General features: G+C 41.6%; 1 protein-coding gene across 1 annotated transcript; it reads left to right on the forward strand.

The window, feature by feature from the left end:
* Positions 1-1,347: 1,347 nt before the first annotated feature.
* Positions 1,348-9,085, forward strand: socs6a (suppressor of cytokine signaling 6a). Its single transcript, XM_084049161.1, has 2 exons — positions 1,348-1,436; positions 3,410-9,085. The coding sequence occupies exon 2, from the start codon at positions 3,433-3,435 to the stop codon at positions 5,161-5,163; it is 1,731 nt and encodes a 576-aa protein (XP_083905287.1). The 5' UTR covers positions 1,348-1,436; positions 3,410-3,432; the 3' UTR covers positions 5,164-9,085.
* Positions 9,086-18,796: the final 9,711 nt, after the last annotated feature.

Raw genomic sequence — 18,796 nt, forward strand, 5'->3', positions numbered from 1 at the left:
TTTGAACACAGGTTTTTTTTACGTGTAACAGAGTATTTTTATATTGTGGTATTGCTACTCCGTTAGCTTCAATTATTTCAAATGACCAATGTATGTATTATTTGTGAATGGCAGAGCCTCTGTCTGTGGGATGCATGTGTTTGATTCGCTGTTTACATCGCGTCACCAGGCTTTTCCACAGTACCCGTGGAAAGCCTGGATTCTATATTACTGCACGGTGCTCTCATCCGGTTTAGAGCCCGCCCTACTATATCCGGTCATTTGCACGCACACACGCATGCACGTACCGTTTCCGTATTCGCTCTAGAAGACCCAGACCGGATCAGCAACCTGAGAAGTGAATTGACCCCAGTCTAGATTCTCTCTGTAAGTGACTCTGCGCTCCCACCAGTGTTGCCGTGTCTGCTTATTATAAGCGAATTTAGGCTTGTTTTTCTGTAGTTGCTTGTTTGATTGATTGAATACTTTATTAACAGTTTGCAAAAAAAGCATAGAAAGTACAATTCTATACAAAAGGATGCTAAAAGGATTAAACCCACGAAAGCAATGGCTTGTTTCCATTGCATTGGAGTCCTGTGTATTCAATTAATCGAAACATTTAATTGCAAACAATAATATACGCAAAAACATCATAGTAGTAATCTAAAAGAAAAATATGACATAAACAGTTCGGGGGGCATTTCTGGTCATAGGCTTGGACTTTTTACAGTGGCCACTGGCCAGTTGTAAATGTAGTTTGTTTTTGGGATTGTTACCAAAGTGTAGTTGCTTATGTGGGCTTGCCTAATGTTGTTCAACCCAGTGGTTCTTAAACATTCTTTTCATTTTGTGCCAGGGACCCCCATACAAGATTTGTGTTAAATGTTTGAAAACATTTTTGTCAAGATCTTTTTGAAAATAGCTGTGTAGTGTACATCAGTGGATCTCAACCTGTTCAGGCCGTGACCCCCCAAAATAATTATATTTGAACTGAGGACCCCCTAAAATAATCATATTTGAACTTGGGACCCCCCACCCCGATAAGCACTAGGAATGCAAGAGTCGAGGGGCATTACATTTAGTTTGACTCTGTCCCACAGATAGATATTGTGAAAATATCTACAAGCTCACTGTGAATGCCTCACAATCGTCTATTTTTAAAGAAATTGCCACTTTCACATTTTATTTGACAATTTTTTATAGTGTAGTGTGTTGATTACTTTTGATGCAGCAATGGTACTTTTTCTTTCTCTTTTTTTTCTTGAGGTATTAACAACAACAAAAACCTGGGGTTCCCGACCCACAGGTTGAGAACCACTGCCATAGACCATGGTTGCTTGTTTCCGTCTCAGAATCTGGCAACATCGTCTCCCACAATCCAACAGGCAACAAAGGAAGAAGAAAGGAGGAGGCCGAGGAAGATGGCTAACAGGTCCTAGCTACCCTAAAAGTGAAAGGTATTATCCTATCCTGTCGTTTCGCCGGACCATAATGACACATTTACATCACATACACACCGTATTACGAATATTGACAGTCATATAAATGGATTATTATGTGTGTCTCTGGAAGCAGCAGCACCCGACTATAAAAGGAAAGAAATGTGCTAGCATAAATCTAAGCTAGGCTAGGTAGCTAACTGGTTGAAGCTAGCTAGCTAGCTGGCTAAGCTAACGATAGCCCACTAGGGCACCGACCGTTTCTTGGACGTTTAACATGATTGTTATTGTTATTTTAACTGGTTACGTTATTTAAACAGGTTGAGGCTAGTTTGCTAGTATTAGCCAGCTGTTATTTTAACTGGTTATTGTTAGCTATTTTAATTGGTTAAATTATTTTAACTGGTTGTAGCTGGCTGGCTAGGCTAGCAAGCTAATGTTAGCCCACTAGGGCACCGACCGTTTCTTTTGACGTTTTATTATTGCAGTTGTTATTATTTTATCAACTTTTGTAGAACGTTTTGGTCCAACATCCCACCCAGTGAGACATGCAGACATGGTTATTACACTGACAGGGTGAGAAACATGCAGCATCTACATGCTCTTTAAAAGGGCTTGATGAATGTAACCAGTGCTGCCATGTCTGCTTATTATAAGCGACGTTGGGCTTGTTATTCTTTAGTTGCTTGTAAATATTGTTTTTGTTGGGCTGGTTTTCTAAAGTGTAGTTGCTTATTTTGGTTTGTTTCCTAATTTGGTTTAAACCAGTGGTTCTCAAACATTTATGTCAAGGACCCCTAAATTAATATGTATTATTCGTAGACCCAACCGTCTGAAAATATTTTGTCAGAGACCCCCCACCCCATACAAGATTTTGTGGATTTAAAAATATTCCTACATTTTCACTCCCCCCCCCCCCCCCCCCCCCAAGTATTTTTGTTTGAAAATAGCAGATCTCAGTTGTGAGCTTGTAGATCGGCTATTTTCAAATATGTATTTATAGGCTATAGAGTGGTCGCTTGTTTTGGGCTTGTTTGTATTAGACCTGGTTGCTTATTTCTCTCGCAGAATCTGGCAATACTACTTGGTTAACTATAATGCTTACAAACTAGCCTAACTGTGGCCAATCAAACATGACGTAATTAAAAATGAAAAAGACTATTTTCAGTTGAATATAACGGTGGTGTAGTTGAAAGGGTAATTTGTTAAGAAAACACGTAGTTTTTTATTTTAGCGACTTATCCTTTATGCTCGCAGGCATCCACGCTATAACGTTAATTAATGTTAGCATTAGTTAGCAGTGGTGGTCAATCTGAAGGGATCCCTGGCATCGTTGTTCATTCCTTTAATGGGGGAAGAAGTCTTACATTTCATACTTTCTAGTTTCTGTCCAAAATCACTTAACTAATTACAGTTGGCTAACTCACTTAGCTAAGCTATTTGCCCTTCTGTGTGTGTGTAGGCCGTGTCAGGTCAGGACCAACCTGGGTATTAACTTGCTGTTAATATGACAAACGTAGGGTTTTTGAAGTGGTACTATTAGATTAATATAAAATACCCCCCCCTGTCATCATCACCAGGGTTAGACTGTAATGGTTTTGTTGTTTCAAATGAAAGGTGCTGGAAGTGCAGCCTAGCCCATGATCCAACTGAGTCACCATTTTCAAGCACATAATCGATGTGAGTAATTGAATTGCAGTGGGGAGTGATAATCAAAGAGGAGAGTATCTCCGTGGAATGTAAAAAAAACATTTCTCGGATTTTCAGAAATTAAGTTAATACTTGATTTGCTGTTTTTTTTTGTTTACAGATGACAAAATCATGGGGACATTTGTGCCATCAATAAATAACCATTTTCACTGCCCTCTCCGTTTTTGTCAAAGATATCTTATTTCGGCGAAATCGGGTGTTATGTGTGCATAAAAAAACTATTCTTTGTTTTCTGAGAAGCTTCATTTAAGAACTATATTTTCTTTTCTTTTCTCCTACAGAATATGTCGACTCCAATAAATGTATGACTAGTTTTATGTGCCCTGATGGGAGGACATTGTGGATAGCACCTTCATCAGGATACCAGGCGAGACACACCGTCCCATGTCTCCACCTCGGAGGGCCTGCAAGAATGAAGAAGATAAGCCTTAAAACCATCCGCAAGTCCCTAAACATAAAGGGCAAAGAGGAGGGTGACTTTGTTATGCTCCAGCAGCCCTCCATGACTGCTGACTTTTCCAAGGAAGAGTCACTCTTTGGAGGCTGCTACACCAAAGACCTCACAGGCGGTGACCTTGCTGGCGAGGAGGAGAAGGGGGGCCAGAACAAAGGCCGCTCAAAGAGTGAGAGCCTTATGGGCTCACTAAAGAGGAGGCTGTCTGCCAAGCAGAAGGCCAAGGTGAAGGGCGGCTCGTCGGCCATGGGATCTGCAGACGACGACGACACCTTCTCATCATCTTCTGTCCCCATTAGTTTCACTGAAGTGAAAGCCCAGAGGCCCCTTAGATCAGCGTCACTGCGAAGCCACCATTACAGCCCCTCCCCGTGGCCCCTCAGGTCGGTCAACTCTGACGAGGCATGCATCAAGATGGAGGTTAAGGTGAAAGCCATGGTTCACTCCCCGAGCCCGAGTCCTAACCTCAATGGTGTCCGGAGAGAATTCCACGATTTCCAGATGGAAGGGCTGTTCCAGGACCAGGCGGACTCGCTAAAGAACCTGCAGCAGCCTCAAAACGGCGAGCTGCACCTAAACATTGACCAACATGACGTGCCTGTGGTGCTGGGGTTGACGCCCCAGGACTACATCCAGTACACTATGCCTTTAGATGAGGGAATGTACCCCGAGGGATCCCACTCCTTCTGCCTAGACAGCTCCTCTCCCATGGAGGTGGTGACGGAGGGAGACGGCGGGTCCCTCCTCCACACAGACCAAGGAGGTCCGGAGGAACATGAGCTGGTCGGTGGCCTACCTCCGGACCTTTTCATGGAGCCCACTGTCAACGGCCTTCTCATTGGCTCTGCCGGCATGATGCTGCAAAGTTCCAGAATGGAGGCTCCTCCGCCTCCCCTTTCACCTCTCCTGCCTCCCATGGTCAGCATCGGGGACATTATCCCCAGGACATTTTCAGGGTTCAGCTCTGCGGACAGTCGGGTTGCCGAGCGCGTAAGACACCACCTTAACTTTGACCCCAACTCTGCTCCCGGGGTCAGTCGGGTGTACGAGTCGGTCCAGAGCAGCGGGCCCATGGTCGTTACCAGCCTGACGGAGGAGCTGAAGAAGCTGGCGAGGCAGGGGTGGTATTGGGGACCCATCACCCGCTGGGAGGCGGAGGAGAAGCTGGTGAACCTGGCGGACGGCTCGTTCCTGGTCAGGGACAGCTCTGACGACAGGTACCTCCTCAGCCTGAGCTTCCGGTCCCAGGCGAAAACGCTCCACACCCGCATTGAACACTCCAACGGCCGCTTCAGCTTCTATGAGCAGCCGGACGTGGAGGGCCACACGTCCATCGTGGACCTGATCGAGCACTCCATTAAAGACTCGGAGAGCGGAGCTTTTTGCTATTCCAGGTCCCGCTTACCGGGGTCGGCCACATACCCTGTAAGACTGACCAACCCTGTGTCTCGTTTTATGCAAGTGCGCTCTCTGCAGTACCTATGTCGCTTTGTCATCAGACAGTACACAAGGATAGACCTGATTCAGAAACTGCCTTTACCCAACAAGATGAAAGATTACCTGCAGGAGAAGCACTACTGAGGACAGCAGAGACAGGACATTGGTAGCAATTTGCACTTTTGGGTTCAGTTAAGAGATTTGAAACAAGGTTTACAGACAACCATAGTTTTGAGACGATTGTGTCCAGGTGACTGTCTGTATCCAGTCCTCCATTCCACTGTTCAGGGTTTTTTATTTGGTATTGGTCAGAATCAGGGTGGCGCTACGTCCAGAGACTTTGGCCTACTACACTAAATCTAATGTAGGAATGTGGCAGCGGTATACATCTAAAGTTATCATAGATGCATTAATTAAAACATTAAACATGCATTCTGATGCGGTATGGGGATTTATAGTAAGTGAGGCAACTAGAGCAGATATCACAGTTTCACCATCTGCATTGACTGTACACCTGTAGAAAGAAAGTTTACACACTACACTTTAGATCAATAGTCAAAAGATGGCAGAATTTGTAAGGTGGCATGGATATTTAGAAAAGGATAAGGGTTTCAGTATGAGAAAACATAGTAGACTTTACACCTGTAGTTTAAAATGGGCTGCTTATCGAGATATGACTTATCTTGAGTGCCCCGCAGACAGCGTTTTGGACCATCTTTTGTCATTCATTAATTTAGGTTGTGCAATGGAATGACAGAATGGGAAGACATAATCATTACAAGCCTTGTCAAACTGAAATGCATTGCAGTCTGTGGAATACGTTACAACTGGTTGAAATACAAAGCTGGGTCTGTCATGAGCCAACAAACGGCATAATAGCATTAATGCAGTACTCCCTTAACCAAAGATAAGTCAGCATAAATTGTAACTCATCAGCTGTACTTTACACATGACTTGAGGCCTCTTATATCTCTCCTAGCCATGTCTTTTTGGGCCCTGTCATGGTATATTTCTGATGTCACATAAGTATAGATGTCCATGTCATAAATAGCTAAAGTCTCTCCTCTTCTACCTTTACACCTGTGCCAGCACAGCAGCTCGTCATTATTGCCTGGCAAGATCCTAGTCACTCCCTGATGAATGTACTGTACCGCCAGCCACACACAATTATGGCACAAAATGTATAACTTTGGGAGAACGTCGCAGTCTCTGAATCCATGCAGCAGCACTTAAATCAGCTGTCTCCCTTTCTGTCATAGCAAATGACTCAATGTTTCCAACTATTGGTCACCACCAAATAATCAGTCTACAGTAAGATAAATTGTTTGGTGGTTGGATTGTCATTAGGATGGTCTAAAGGAGCTAGTCTGCTGGGGGATTTAACAATTTTGTCAAAGGCGCTAGGGAAACGAGTTGTATGGCTGCATGTAGCCATTTTATAACGATCAAGCATAAAGGTACTTGCTTTAAGAAGATGCTGGTTTCTCATGTTGTAGTGCTCTTCAAAGTAATAGTTGATGTATAGTCCTGTATAAATTCAAATATGAATACATAACCTTAAGATAACACTAAAGCTAAATGTTTCTGCATAAGGAATGTTATAAAGGCTGCACAACGGCTCAGGAGTACCAACTTCTCGTAATCTGTAATGCTTGTATCTGCATGTAGTTAAGACTTAAAGACTGTCAAGTAAGTGCACTGTAGACCTACTCTAAATGACAAATGATCTCATGACATGAGGGTTTAAGAAAGACTCTAAAAGCTAAATATGTTAACTAGTAGCTTATGAAAAATGTCTATTTCATTCACAGTAACATTTCTTAGTTTGTAAGTGAAGTAAATTACCATCAGTGCTACAAGTTACATGGGCATCAAGGCCTATTTCTATATGTAGGGGCAACTCTTGTCTTAGTCACCCTGCCTCTTCATGTAATGGAGTAAAGTAATGGAGCCAGGTCAAAGAAATACCAAACATGGTGTGAGCTGAGATAGAGGGATTTTGGGGGAAGCCAGGATTAAGCCTCATTGACATATTTTGGAGTTTGGGGGTGTGGGCTATTGCGGGGTTGGCACATGACACAAATTCCAACATAGATGCATGATGCCATTACTCTCTACTGTCACATAAGTTCCAAGGACACTGAGAAGCGTATGACCATTACCTTGTCAAGTTCCCCAGTCCCCACAGAGCTGTAATACCACACAGATTGTGTCTCTACTGGGCGGTTGGTGCCGGAATAAAGGGAAGAGCACACATTATGCTACTTAAGTGCTTTTATATGGATACTTTGCCAGGGAATTGTGTTTTCACATTATGTCTGAGGATTTTCTTTTGACATTGGTGTCCTTAAAAGTATTTTGGAAAATGTCTTTCAGACAACGTTGGTAGGTTGGTAGTGCATAGAGTGTAGTGTTTAGTTATTAGAGAGATCTGTTGGTGTCTGAGGAAGTTAACCATGAATCTAGCACAGCAGAGATTAGATAGGAACATTGAATGGTGTTGCATGTTTAAAGACCATTTTACTGCTTTGAAATGTATAGGAATGAAGGATCTAGGTTGTGTGTTTGGCTGTGTAGCGGGATATTTTTTCCACTTATGATCACAAGCTGGATATTCTGTGTACATTAATTGTGTTTCCGTTGGGATGTTTTTGGTTGTTTTGTGACATTTGCCATTTGGGGGTTTCTGAGCTGTACTAAAGCTAATAGGAATGTACGCTTGTTTGAGGGGTATCCATTTTATCTGCTATCTGTTCCACAGACCATCACAGAATGCATGTGTAATCATGAAATCGACATTGACACTATTTTGTTTTTTTGCACTTGAATTTTCACCATGGACACACTTGGATCCTCACTCCTTAAGAGTCATCCCTCAGATGGCAGTGATGGTGGTGTTTTATGTCACAACAATGTCAATTCGCACACTTGTTGCCAAGAGCTGTTCATATAAAGCTTGAATTATACTTAGTTGCGTTCCGGTGTCACGCACTGAAAATAGCTGATTGGCTATTTTGGCACGCGACGCTGGTGTGCAACTAAGTTTAAATCAGGCATAATTGTCTATTAAATTGACATGGTTGTGGTGTTATCAATGTCTGGAATACAAAGGGTAAGGCACCAGCATCATCATAATGCATGAGAATGTCATGTCCTGGGCTGTCAAAGGAATGGGATCACGGCAAGAATGTGGATATAAAATTGAACCTTTTTTTTTTATTTTTTTTTGTTTTGTTTTTTAAGTGAGTTCAAATGTGAAAATGAAATGTTAGTCTTTTTTAATACAGTGTAATTTGAATTATATTTCCAGTTTTATTTGCATTTTGTTGACAAGCGGGAACCAATTTGATAAATACAAGACGATGGTGTCTCTGCTGTGATTTTTTAAATATTTTAGTAGACTGGGATTAATTCAGTTCATTATCATTATGGTTATTGCCTTCAGTGTGTGAATCTAGAGGTTGATGCTTTTTTAAACTGCTGAAGCATTTTGAATTTCATAACAGTTCTTTAGCACTTAACAAGCTCCAACATTTTTGTGCATCTCTATGAATGAAGGTAACTGTTTACAATATTATTTTTTTGGTAGACCCCCCCACCCAACACACATTTTTCTTTGTTTACCCTTTTCACATAAACAACTTGGTACAATGTTTGAAAACGTTTATTTCATTTGAATGTGTTATACACATTTTTGCTGCTTATGGATATGATTGCCTTTCTTGTATTTAACAATGGGGAAATAGAATGTCACCATTTACATGTAGATGTATGTACACTACACAATGATTTTGGTTTTTTTGGGAGAGCAACGTGTAGACTTAAACTTGTAAACAACTAGTCCGTAACAAAGATCATTAGTAGCTATTAGTAAATCCTCAGTAGAATAACACTCCAGTTTACATTTGTTGTCAACTGTCAATTTTCCAAAGTAGATTATTTGTCTTTTTGTATTTTCTTTTTTTCTTTTTTTGGAAAGAATCAACGGTGATTTATTGCACATTTTGGATACAGTTCAAGAAGATTTTGTATCTGCCGATTATAAATTATAAATAAAAACTATATTCTGAAAGTTTTCTTTCAACTGTCTCTAGAATTTTATAATTTCATAACGTTTGTTATGTAATTAATGTTCAAACGGTAAGGTTTAAACAACAAATAGCCTAGTTATCCCTTGTTAACTTAGTTGACTTCAGCACTGAGTGAGTTCTTGTGTTGTAGAAGGGGAAGAGAGGCGGGGTGGGGGTAATGGTGTCGAGTTTGGACTTGGATCTGCTCGAACACAGTCTGCATGATGATGAGGAGGTAGACCTTGTTAACCGCTGTGTCTGACAGGCCTCTCCAGGCATCTGAGGTGAAGATATACAACTGTTTACTCTCTCCGCCCGGCACGGGATGATTTATTCATAGCACACACTGGTGGTCGCATGTCATATGGAGATGCCTCCATCATGAAAAGGCTCATCTCTGCCGTATACTTCTTTTTTTGGCTCCTCTTTTTTGGGGTTTTTAAATCCTCTTTCGACTTTCCAAAATGTTTATTGTCAAAATTTTGTGGGTAAAAGTTTTATTTTTCCCAGCGAGTGAAACTTGTCATGATGGGACCCAACATCTCAAGTCGCTCAGGGGTTGACAGTGAACATTACTGTATTATTCTTCTGTTCACTTAGCAGCTCAGAATGCTCACACCCAAGTGTTACCGGAGTTTTACCTTCGTCCTTCTGTGAGTGCAGTTTCCTTGGAAGGGAAACTGTCACCTGAGAACAAGTCAAATATGTTGCTGTTTCAGCAAACATTACTACAAGTGGTGGTGGGGGTGGGGGGGGGGGGGATCTTGACACCTCAAGATGAATTTCTAGAACACTTTGTCAACCTTACTCCAAATTTTCCCAATCTAGTTTTCAACACAGCAGATATGAATTAAGATATTCAGGGGTACCATGGTGTATTTTGATGCCTATAGGGGATAATTTGTCCAGCATTCCACATTCTCATACCTGCAGTGATTCAATATCATCTCCAGGGTTCACAATTCGTTTTAGTTCTAAATCAAGTCAAGTATCAAGCCCCAGTACATAATGCATGTGACAGTTTTGTTTATTATAACAATAGCTGAAACGGTCTCTAATATAATATAGCACACCAGTTATACTCTAGAGTTTCTCAGTATGTGGTTTTATCATTCCTTATTACCTTGAGGTCCGGGAATAATTATCTGCTGTCGTTTCTATTGGAGGCATGCTTAGGTCATATTAACCACATAAACCCTAGCGTCCCTATTCTGGATCAACCATTCAGTAAAAATAGCAGATCTACAAGCTCACAATGTTTCGGAACACAATGCATTGTGTAGAGGGAGAAAGGAGGGTATCAAGTATAGAGCCCTGGCCCCCTGTTAATTAATATAAGTATATAAGGATTAAGTGGTTAAAGGACCATACATACCATTGTTAGTCATGTGTAGCCAGACAATCGGAGATCTCCACCTACTGAAACATCTGGGGACATCTAAATTCAATGTAGGGACATTTACTTGGTGGACACAATTTGAAAATGTAAAACAAACTGCATTGCAGAACCAACGCAAAGACTTAGGGTGGTCCTTTATATTGGGGCGGTATCAGCCAGGATTGGTTTTCAAAGCAGTATAGGGGAAGGTTTGTTAGCAGCTGTTCACACCGCTGTTCTAGCCCCTAAATTGAATTTATAAGTCCCCTGACATTTCGGTAGACCTCTGATCGTCTGGCAGTACATAAAATATAAAATGAATGGTGCATTTATAGTGCCTTCATCCAAATCACTTTACAATGTGCATTACAGTCACCCATTCACACTCCAGTGGAGAAGGAAACCACACAAGGCACCAACCTGCTCATCGGGAGCATTTAGGGATTCAATGTCTTGCTCAAGGACACTTTGAATGTAACCCTGGGGGTTATAGTGCACAGCTTCAGACACATATCTTACGTATCTATAAAGTCACAACATCTGTGTGTGTGTGTGTGTGTGTGTGTGTGTGTGTGTGTGTGTGTGTGTGTGTGTGTGTGTGTGTGTGTGTGTGTGTGTGTGTGTGTGTGTGTGTGTGTGTGTGTGTGTGTGTGTGTGTGTGTGTGTGTGTGTGTGTGTGTGTGTGTGTGTGTGTGTGTGTGTCTGTCGTTGGCATAACTCGGGCACTGTCTCACCATTCGACTTCAAACTTGCTGTGTGTGTCACAGTGCAGTGCCGAGGGATATTCGGTTTGCCTTCCCTCAGACAATGCCACAGCATAGATAACAACAACAGAATAACGATAGAAATCGTAAAAAGATTTAAAGAAAAGAAAAATAGTGCAAAAAAAGAGCAAAAAGAGAATAAAATAGAGCATCATCAAATGTACATGTGCGTAAAAAACTTTGTATATCGTATACACCAACAGCATTTCTTCCCAGACGCTGCCACCTAACTTTGTGTAAACAACTTCACAGTATATTCTATATACACCACCAATGTCTGTATCTGTCTATCCGTGGGTCTGTGGAGGACCAATACAATGGATATGACGGGTACACTAACAACAAGTACAATGGGTATTACATAAATAGGTGGGCCCATGCATTCCCAGCTTGCATCATTCCTGACTTGCATCCTACCCGAATAGACCGACCGGTGCTTGTTTATAAATAACCAATTGTACTGTAATATCTAACGTTATTAGTAATGTGGTAAACAGGTATCGTGCTGGTTACTCTAACAACAGGTACAGCAACAGATATTGCATAACTGGGTGTAGCTTGCATCCCCAACTTACATAGTTCCCAATCGTCCTCAAACATTTTCCTGTCAAGGACCCCTATATATATAAACGACTTTGTGCAAGGGACCCTTACATGAGAGAAGATTTAATACAGAATTCTGCAACTGTCTATACTGTAGGTGGTGAGAGTTTAGAGTGAAACCTAGGATCTCAATAATCATTCTTTTACATTGTCTCATTGGGCTAGCTTCTAGTCGATGAAATAATAGTCAAATTAAACTATTCCTCATTTTGCCTGGAACCCCCTCAAGAACCCCTGGAGGTCCTCAGACCCCCACGGTGAGAGCCACTGCTTTAAAGACATCCACAGGCCACTACATTGCAGACAAAGCCTGTAGCTGGGCTTAAATGAAAGATGAGAACTGAGAAGTTCATGATTCCAGTAATGCGGGTACTGAATCATTTAGTATTTAAAAAATGTATTAGACATTCATTGGATTCAGATATACAGTAATTAAACATAGAACCCCTTATACCTGCTGCACCGACCAAGACGGTGTTCATTTTAAAGTGCACGGCCTACACAAAAAGTGCTCAGCAAATGTATTTTCGCCGTGGTTCTCAGTCAAAAATCTGTTTACTCTGGAATACCCATCCATCACATGTCTGCTTCTGCAGATTGATGATCGAGTCGTGCCATCTGGCGCACTGCATGGCGCACCCATTTGTCACCTGCAAACAGGGATGATGAAGACAGCTTGAATTAGCCGACAAACATATATATCGTTTTAAATTGTCATACCAGGAAAGCGTCGGTGGGTCTTGTGGGTAATGACAAAGCCGAGGTTACCTGCTGGCAACAGATGTCTTTCAGCCCAGAGTGAAAGGTTCGGCTCTATTAATGCTTGTGATCTCATGCCAGCGGTGCCTTACACCACCGAGACCCCATCCTTCCCCATCTATCATGCATTAGATGTCTTTGTCCCTCAATTAGCCCTGTTATAGAAGGAACTGCTTTCATGATTACCAAATCCTCACTGAAGCCCATGCTCGTCCAACACCATTTTCAATTGTGAATGTGATCATTCTGACGAGAGTGTTTTTATTTAGGCTGTATGGTGTATGTATGTGCGCACGCATGAGTATAGAGTATTTGTTTAACTTCAGCCTGGTTGACTCTTAGTAAAAAACACTTAAGCCCTATTTCAATTATAGTGAAAACAGCCAATCTACAAGCTCGAGCTTGTATAGGTCGGCTATTTTCACTATTAGGCATAGTGATATCTTTTGTGCATGCATTGATATTAAAAAGATTTTGACAAATTTCACGGAGCAACTTTCACTTAGATGAGTGATATTTGACCAGGAGTATCTATCTTTGACTCAAAAACTGGGGTTGAGCACGATTGTCGACCATTGGTTGCTACCATCTCTACCACACCATGCATGGACGTGCTTCAGTTACAGCCAGGTACAAAGTGGTCATAATTGTTAGCATGGTATTACTGGCCATGCACTATATCCACATGCCTTTCCTGGAAGGAACCAGTCTTTCAGACCAATGGGCATTGTTAATGAGCTGGAAATGACCATGCCAGATGGCAAAGAACAAACTTAGCCGTTTTATTATATTTGGTCAATGATCTATTCTGTCAAATTCAATATTCTTCTTGTTATGCCTATTTATCCTTCCTGTTATGCAAGCGTATGATGTGATTTACACTGACTGTTGTGGGCTGTTCTTGTGTTGTTATGTTTAGACAGAAACATAAACTACCTCAGTAACGTATAAACTGTTTAGAATTCTATATAATTATAGATTGCATTAAGCTCTCAAAGTCATACGCCCCATATATATATATACAACAAGTGTATGCATAATGTTTTTGCATGCATGTGTATGTAGTATGCATGTATACTGTATATGGTATGTGTATTCTTTCCCGGACATATTGAATACCAGTGAGAGCCATAAGATGTCCATAATTATGTCATTAACCAATTAAGACCGGGGACGCATCTGCGTCTCATTTTAAGATTTCTTTGGGCTATTCAAAAATAGCAGATCTACAAGCTCAAAGCGCGGCACCGAGTGCCGCGCTACGAGCTTGTAGATCTGCTATTTTTGAAAAATCTTGAAAAAATATTTTCCAGATTTTTTTCAAAAAACTGTTGAGATTTATATTTCTTTTAATAATCACCTCAGGTCTTAATGGGTTAAAAGTAGTGACATCTGGATGGAGACCACCACCCCTCCTCTCCCCCTCTGCCTCCCGTGACAGAGACAATGCGTTGTCACCCCCTCAGCAATCTGTCCATCCCTCGTGCCGGGGGAAGAACAGGTGGCTGCCATCAGGAAATGGATGGGGAGTGTTTTGAACGGGGGCCCTCCCTCCATACCTCAAGGAGTACCTGGGTGTCTGCCCTTCACCGCTAGTCCAAGAGGCACAGTGAGGACGGAGGAGATGGAACGAGAACAGGTGGTGGCTTGTCATTTACGAGCAATGGAGTCCCCCCTTTGGTATGGGAGAGAGCAGCCAATAGAGAAAGCTTGGCTATGGGTTCACAATGGAATCCATTTGCCAGATTTAAGACACTTAAGGGTATAAATGCTTTTTATTACTCAGCCACTGTTCAGTGGAATGCCCAACAGATCTAAAATCCCTAAATTCCCTACCAAAATGTAAAACTGATCTTGGCTCTTTTTTGACGTGCCCCTGCGGTGTTGCTCATCTAATGCTTGTTTATTTTTAGATGTTGTTTGTTTTCATGGGCGTTTGTTTGTTTGATGTTAAATGTCCAATATGCTAGACAGTGCATCGACAGTGTAAAAATTGACTCCTATTTCTCCGGATTTTGCGGTGTTTAAACAAGTCTCAATGAGATCCATATTTTAGGGTCTGACATTATAATCAGGCTGAATGTCAGTGATACATTTTTTGTTTGTAGATCTGATTCAGTGTCGCCTACCAATGACGTCATACATCTGCAACCTCTCGTTTGAGTCTTAAAGCAACAGCACAGTAATAAAAAAAATGAAATGAAAAAGACACCAGCGTGCACATTTGCACATTTTACCAAACAAAATATATGCCACTTGCCTGCCATATTTGGAGGGCCTAGTGATCAGTTGGGTTTAATTTAACATTTGCCAACTTCCTTCATTTAAAGTAACCACTTAAACCCCATAGTTGACCCGATTCCCAAGGACGCTATTCTAGGCTCTACAATAAATACCTTTGCCGAAAATAACCGATCTGTAAGCTCACAACGCGTCGCATTGCAGCGCATTGTGAGCTTGTAGATCTGCTATTTTCATCAAACGTCCTGGGGATGCTAGGGTTCAAGGGTTCGAGTGGTTAAGAAAGAAAAATCAATACAGTTCTGTTAAGAATGTATTGTCGTCTCGTCTTTCCACCAAATATTAGAACAGTATCAATAGTGCAAGGCCCTGGATATAGATGGATAGAGATAGATTATTTTATTTTCGTGTCCTGCACACAAAGTGCCCAACCCTCATCATGACACGCTTACAGCATGTTTACAGTATAGTCACATAATACTGTTCAGTCTTTCTCTCCCAAGCTTGACAGATAAAATCTGCCACAACAAAAGCTTTTCATAATCATCTAACTCAAGGAAATCACTGGATTGATAAGCAGTATTGATAAGGGTATCAATATCAGTACAAATGAATAATCAGCATCCCTATGTGCTTATAAGGAGTTGCAGCCAAACATAACAAAAGAAACAAAGCAAAAGCATAGACAGGCACTGCAATGCTCTTTGTTTTGTTGTTTCAAGACAAAGGTGGCTCCACTGCCAATGACATTTGAAAAATGTATTAGAATTAAAGCCTCTAATCTGTTTTTTTTTGTCGAGGGTAAAACTGACACGGCTTTGTACTTTGATTGAACTGCTCCAAACACACCCCACTGTTTGCACTGCTGCTGTCCCAGAGGTCCCATGCCACCAGCTCCCACCACAGCCAAGAAGATGTCGCCTGGCAATTAACAGATCCTACAATGCTGAACGTGCCACACTTCACGGGGGCCCCACCCTCCTCTGAATCTGTGCCCTGGAAGCGTTCCTCCCCCCATCCCCTCTCTCTCTCTCTCTCTCTCTCTCTCTCTCGCTCTGGTAGCCCAGATGTGACTGCAACAGTAGCTCACTGTGTTTTTGAACCACCGGTGCTATGATGAGAGAGAGCCCACCGCGCACCATGGTGCTGTGGAAAAACATGTGCCTGCCTCCCACGCAGCAAGCATGGTGACTTTCAAGCTGTGCCCCATAGTTGTGTGAGCTAGGCATCCTACTCGAGTTCCTCTCCAGACTCCATGCGGCGCTTATAATACCATGGGTGTTTTATTTGATAATGGTAGCTATAGACAATTACTCCACTGGTAGAACTTGTCACCCCATGACATACGTTTTCATTTCAAGTCAACATGTATATTAATCGTTCTTTTGCATACATTTTCCATAAAATGTTTTGTTCCTTAGTCACAGCTCCTGGGGGTGGCCGTATTTGATCTACACGCGCATCTAGCAGATATACTGTAGGTAAAACGCGAATCATTGAACATGTCTTCTGAAGAATACGGTGTGACCCAGATCAAGCAAGCTAGAGTGAAGATGTTCACACATACAGTATCGTCGCTGTCGGGTGAAAACCGTCGCTTTTCAGGAAACGGGGGGGAAAAAAAGAGTCCATTACAATGGATCCAATGTGGTAGTTTAATCACAGAGTGACATATTACAGGGCAAATTCTTTTTTGTTGCCTTATGATGTACTTTTTTTCCCCAACTTATTCTTATTTGCGAAACAGGTGTACAGCAGAGCAGATACATGCCCCAAAGTACACAGTAATTCTCCCATTCCCTATTCTCTCCCTCCACCTAATACAACAAATGTATTAAATTTGTTTTTATAACTATTAACAGCGACAAATGAACATACATACTATAGGCAGTAACTGTATGCTAAAAATAGCAGACCTATCCGCCACTAACCATATAAGTTAGTAGGTCACCTGTTTAATTGAGAAAACAGTGGAGACCAAATTAAAGGTATTGGAATATCTGTCCCCGGTTATGCTCTTCAAAGGTAAATTTCTCTAGTGCAGAAGTTATATATCTCTGCTGTCCAGCCAGAAACTGCTAACTCCAAAACGCTCATTGTTCAGGAAACGCAAAAACAAAATATACGTTTTTCAGGAAATGAAGAAAACCTTATATTTTTAAAACAAAGCAATACTGCCTCATCAAAGTTGGTATAGTGACTTTATATATTGTCAGATACTTGCATGTGTCATTATATTATCAACACTTTAACCAAATCGCGGGTACATCAACACTTTACCCAGCGCAAGTGGAGTTAGCAGTTTCAGACGAGCAGAAATCAAGCTGAAGTGGAGTTAAGTGTCCAAACAACAGTAGCTCCACTCGCTGCTGAGGGAGAGGTTTCAAAAGGGTACAAATTCTCAAAAGCTAACAATGGATCTCCAAGCTCACAATGCATCACAACAACGTGTGAATTAATGCCCTGATGCTTCATGCCACTTATTATATAGGCCTACAATAATAAACAGGACTTTAAATATTAAAATAACGTCTGCAAAGAGATAGTAGAATAGCGCGACAGAAATGCTATGAACGCCTTTCTTCTTGTCACATTGCTCTCCTCATTAAACACTTAATAGATTTTAGAAATATAATTACTTGTTTTCATAACATTAGCGTCAGTGCTAAGTTTGATAAACAGGTACACTGCATAGTTTTAACAGACTACGGGGAGCTTGTTTACGTGGTCCTCCTCCTCGTTCACTGCGCAACGCGCTCTACTCATGCTGTTGAAAAGCAGCGCTGTAGAGGAGAGGGGGGAGTTGTTTGTTTTTGACGGACAGTTTGAGGATCCAATGGAGTTGGGAGTTTTCGTCAGAGGCGCTTTTTAATACTTTTCATTGGTTCAAATGTTTTGATATTTTACACAGACCTAAAGGGTGTTCAATAGCCTTGATTTATGAAAAAAAAAAAAAAAAACTGAAAATGGAGTTAGCTGGTCCTGGCTGGACACCGACGATATGTAAAGCTATATATATATATATGTAAAGCACTTTGTAACCTTGTTTGGAAAAGCGCTATATAAATAAATTCATTATCATTATCATTAGAAGTTGAGATATCTGATCTTGAAACATCTTAAAAGTGGGCGGAGAGTCATTTTTCAAAAACAAAAGAAAGTGTCCCTCTGGTCACGTTCTGTGATCCTTAGGTCAGTTCAACTGAGGAAGGCCAAATTTGCTTGGCGTCACACTTGATGTGCTGACACGTTTGTACCAAGTGCATTTTTGTCGGAGCAAAGCTGTTGTACGGACTTTTTCTTTTCAAAACTACAACAGGCACTCTGACATCAAGTACAATGGGTATTGCATAAACTGGTGGGGCGTGCATCCCCAACTTGCGTCGTTCCCGACTTGCACGGCCCTCGAGTAGGCCAGTGGCCACTAGTATACGTACTGTAAGATCGAGGGGCCTGCTTGGTTTCTGGCTCTGGTGCTGTCCGCATGCTCAGACAGCGATTAATTTCCTTTAACAATTCCCCAAATGCCTGCAATGCCTAGGTGACTCACAGTTTCCCACAAGGCTTTCTTGGTGCACTGGGGTTCCTTTTTTAAACACCCAGCGTGAACGACAATACTCAGAAAGCATGAATGAGGCCGTCTCTAAGGAGATGATACACCATGTCACTCCCCATTTCTAGTTGCTGCGTAAAGAACAATTAGTCAAAGGCTAACTATGATGTATGATTAAATACTCAAGAAATACTGGTTCAACTCCCTTTACAAAATGATCAAATATACCTCCAATCAGGAGGGGAATACAGCTTCCACATCAATGAATGAGTACACTTCAATGAGAGAACATGCAAATACAATTTGAGAGCAATCTCAGGGGCATCTTTCATGCATGTTATAATAATTTCTGCCAGTGACTGCTCTTTCCCTACACATGTTGTGCCTGTGTGTGTGTGATATCATTATA

This window comes from Gymnoscopelus microlampas (genome assembly GCF_963454915.1).
Source record: "Gymnoscopelus microlampas genome assembly, chromosome: 22".
Lineage (NCBI taxonomy): Eukaryota > Metazoa > Chordata > Actinopteri > Myctophiformes > Myctophidae > Gymnoscopelus > Gymnoscopelus microlampas.

Excerpts from the sequence above, each read along its gene's own strand:
- socs6a (XM_084049161.1), top strand. The coding sequence starts at position 3,433 with ATGACTAGTTTTATGTGCCCTGATGGGAGGACATTGTGGATAGCACCT.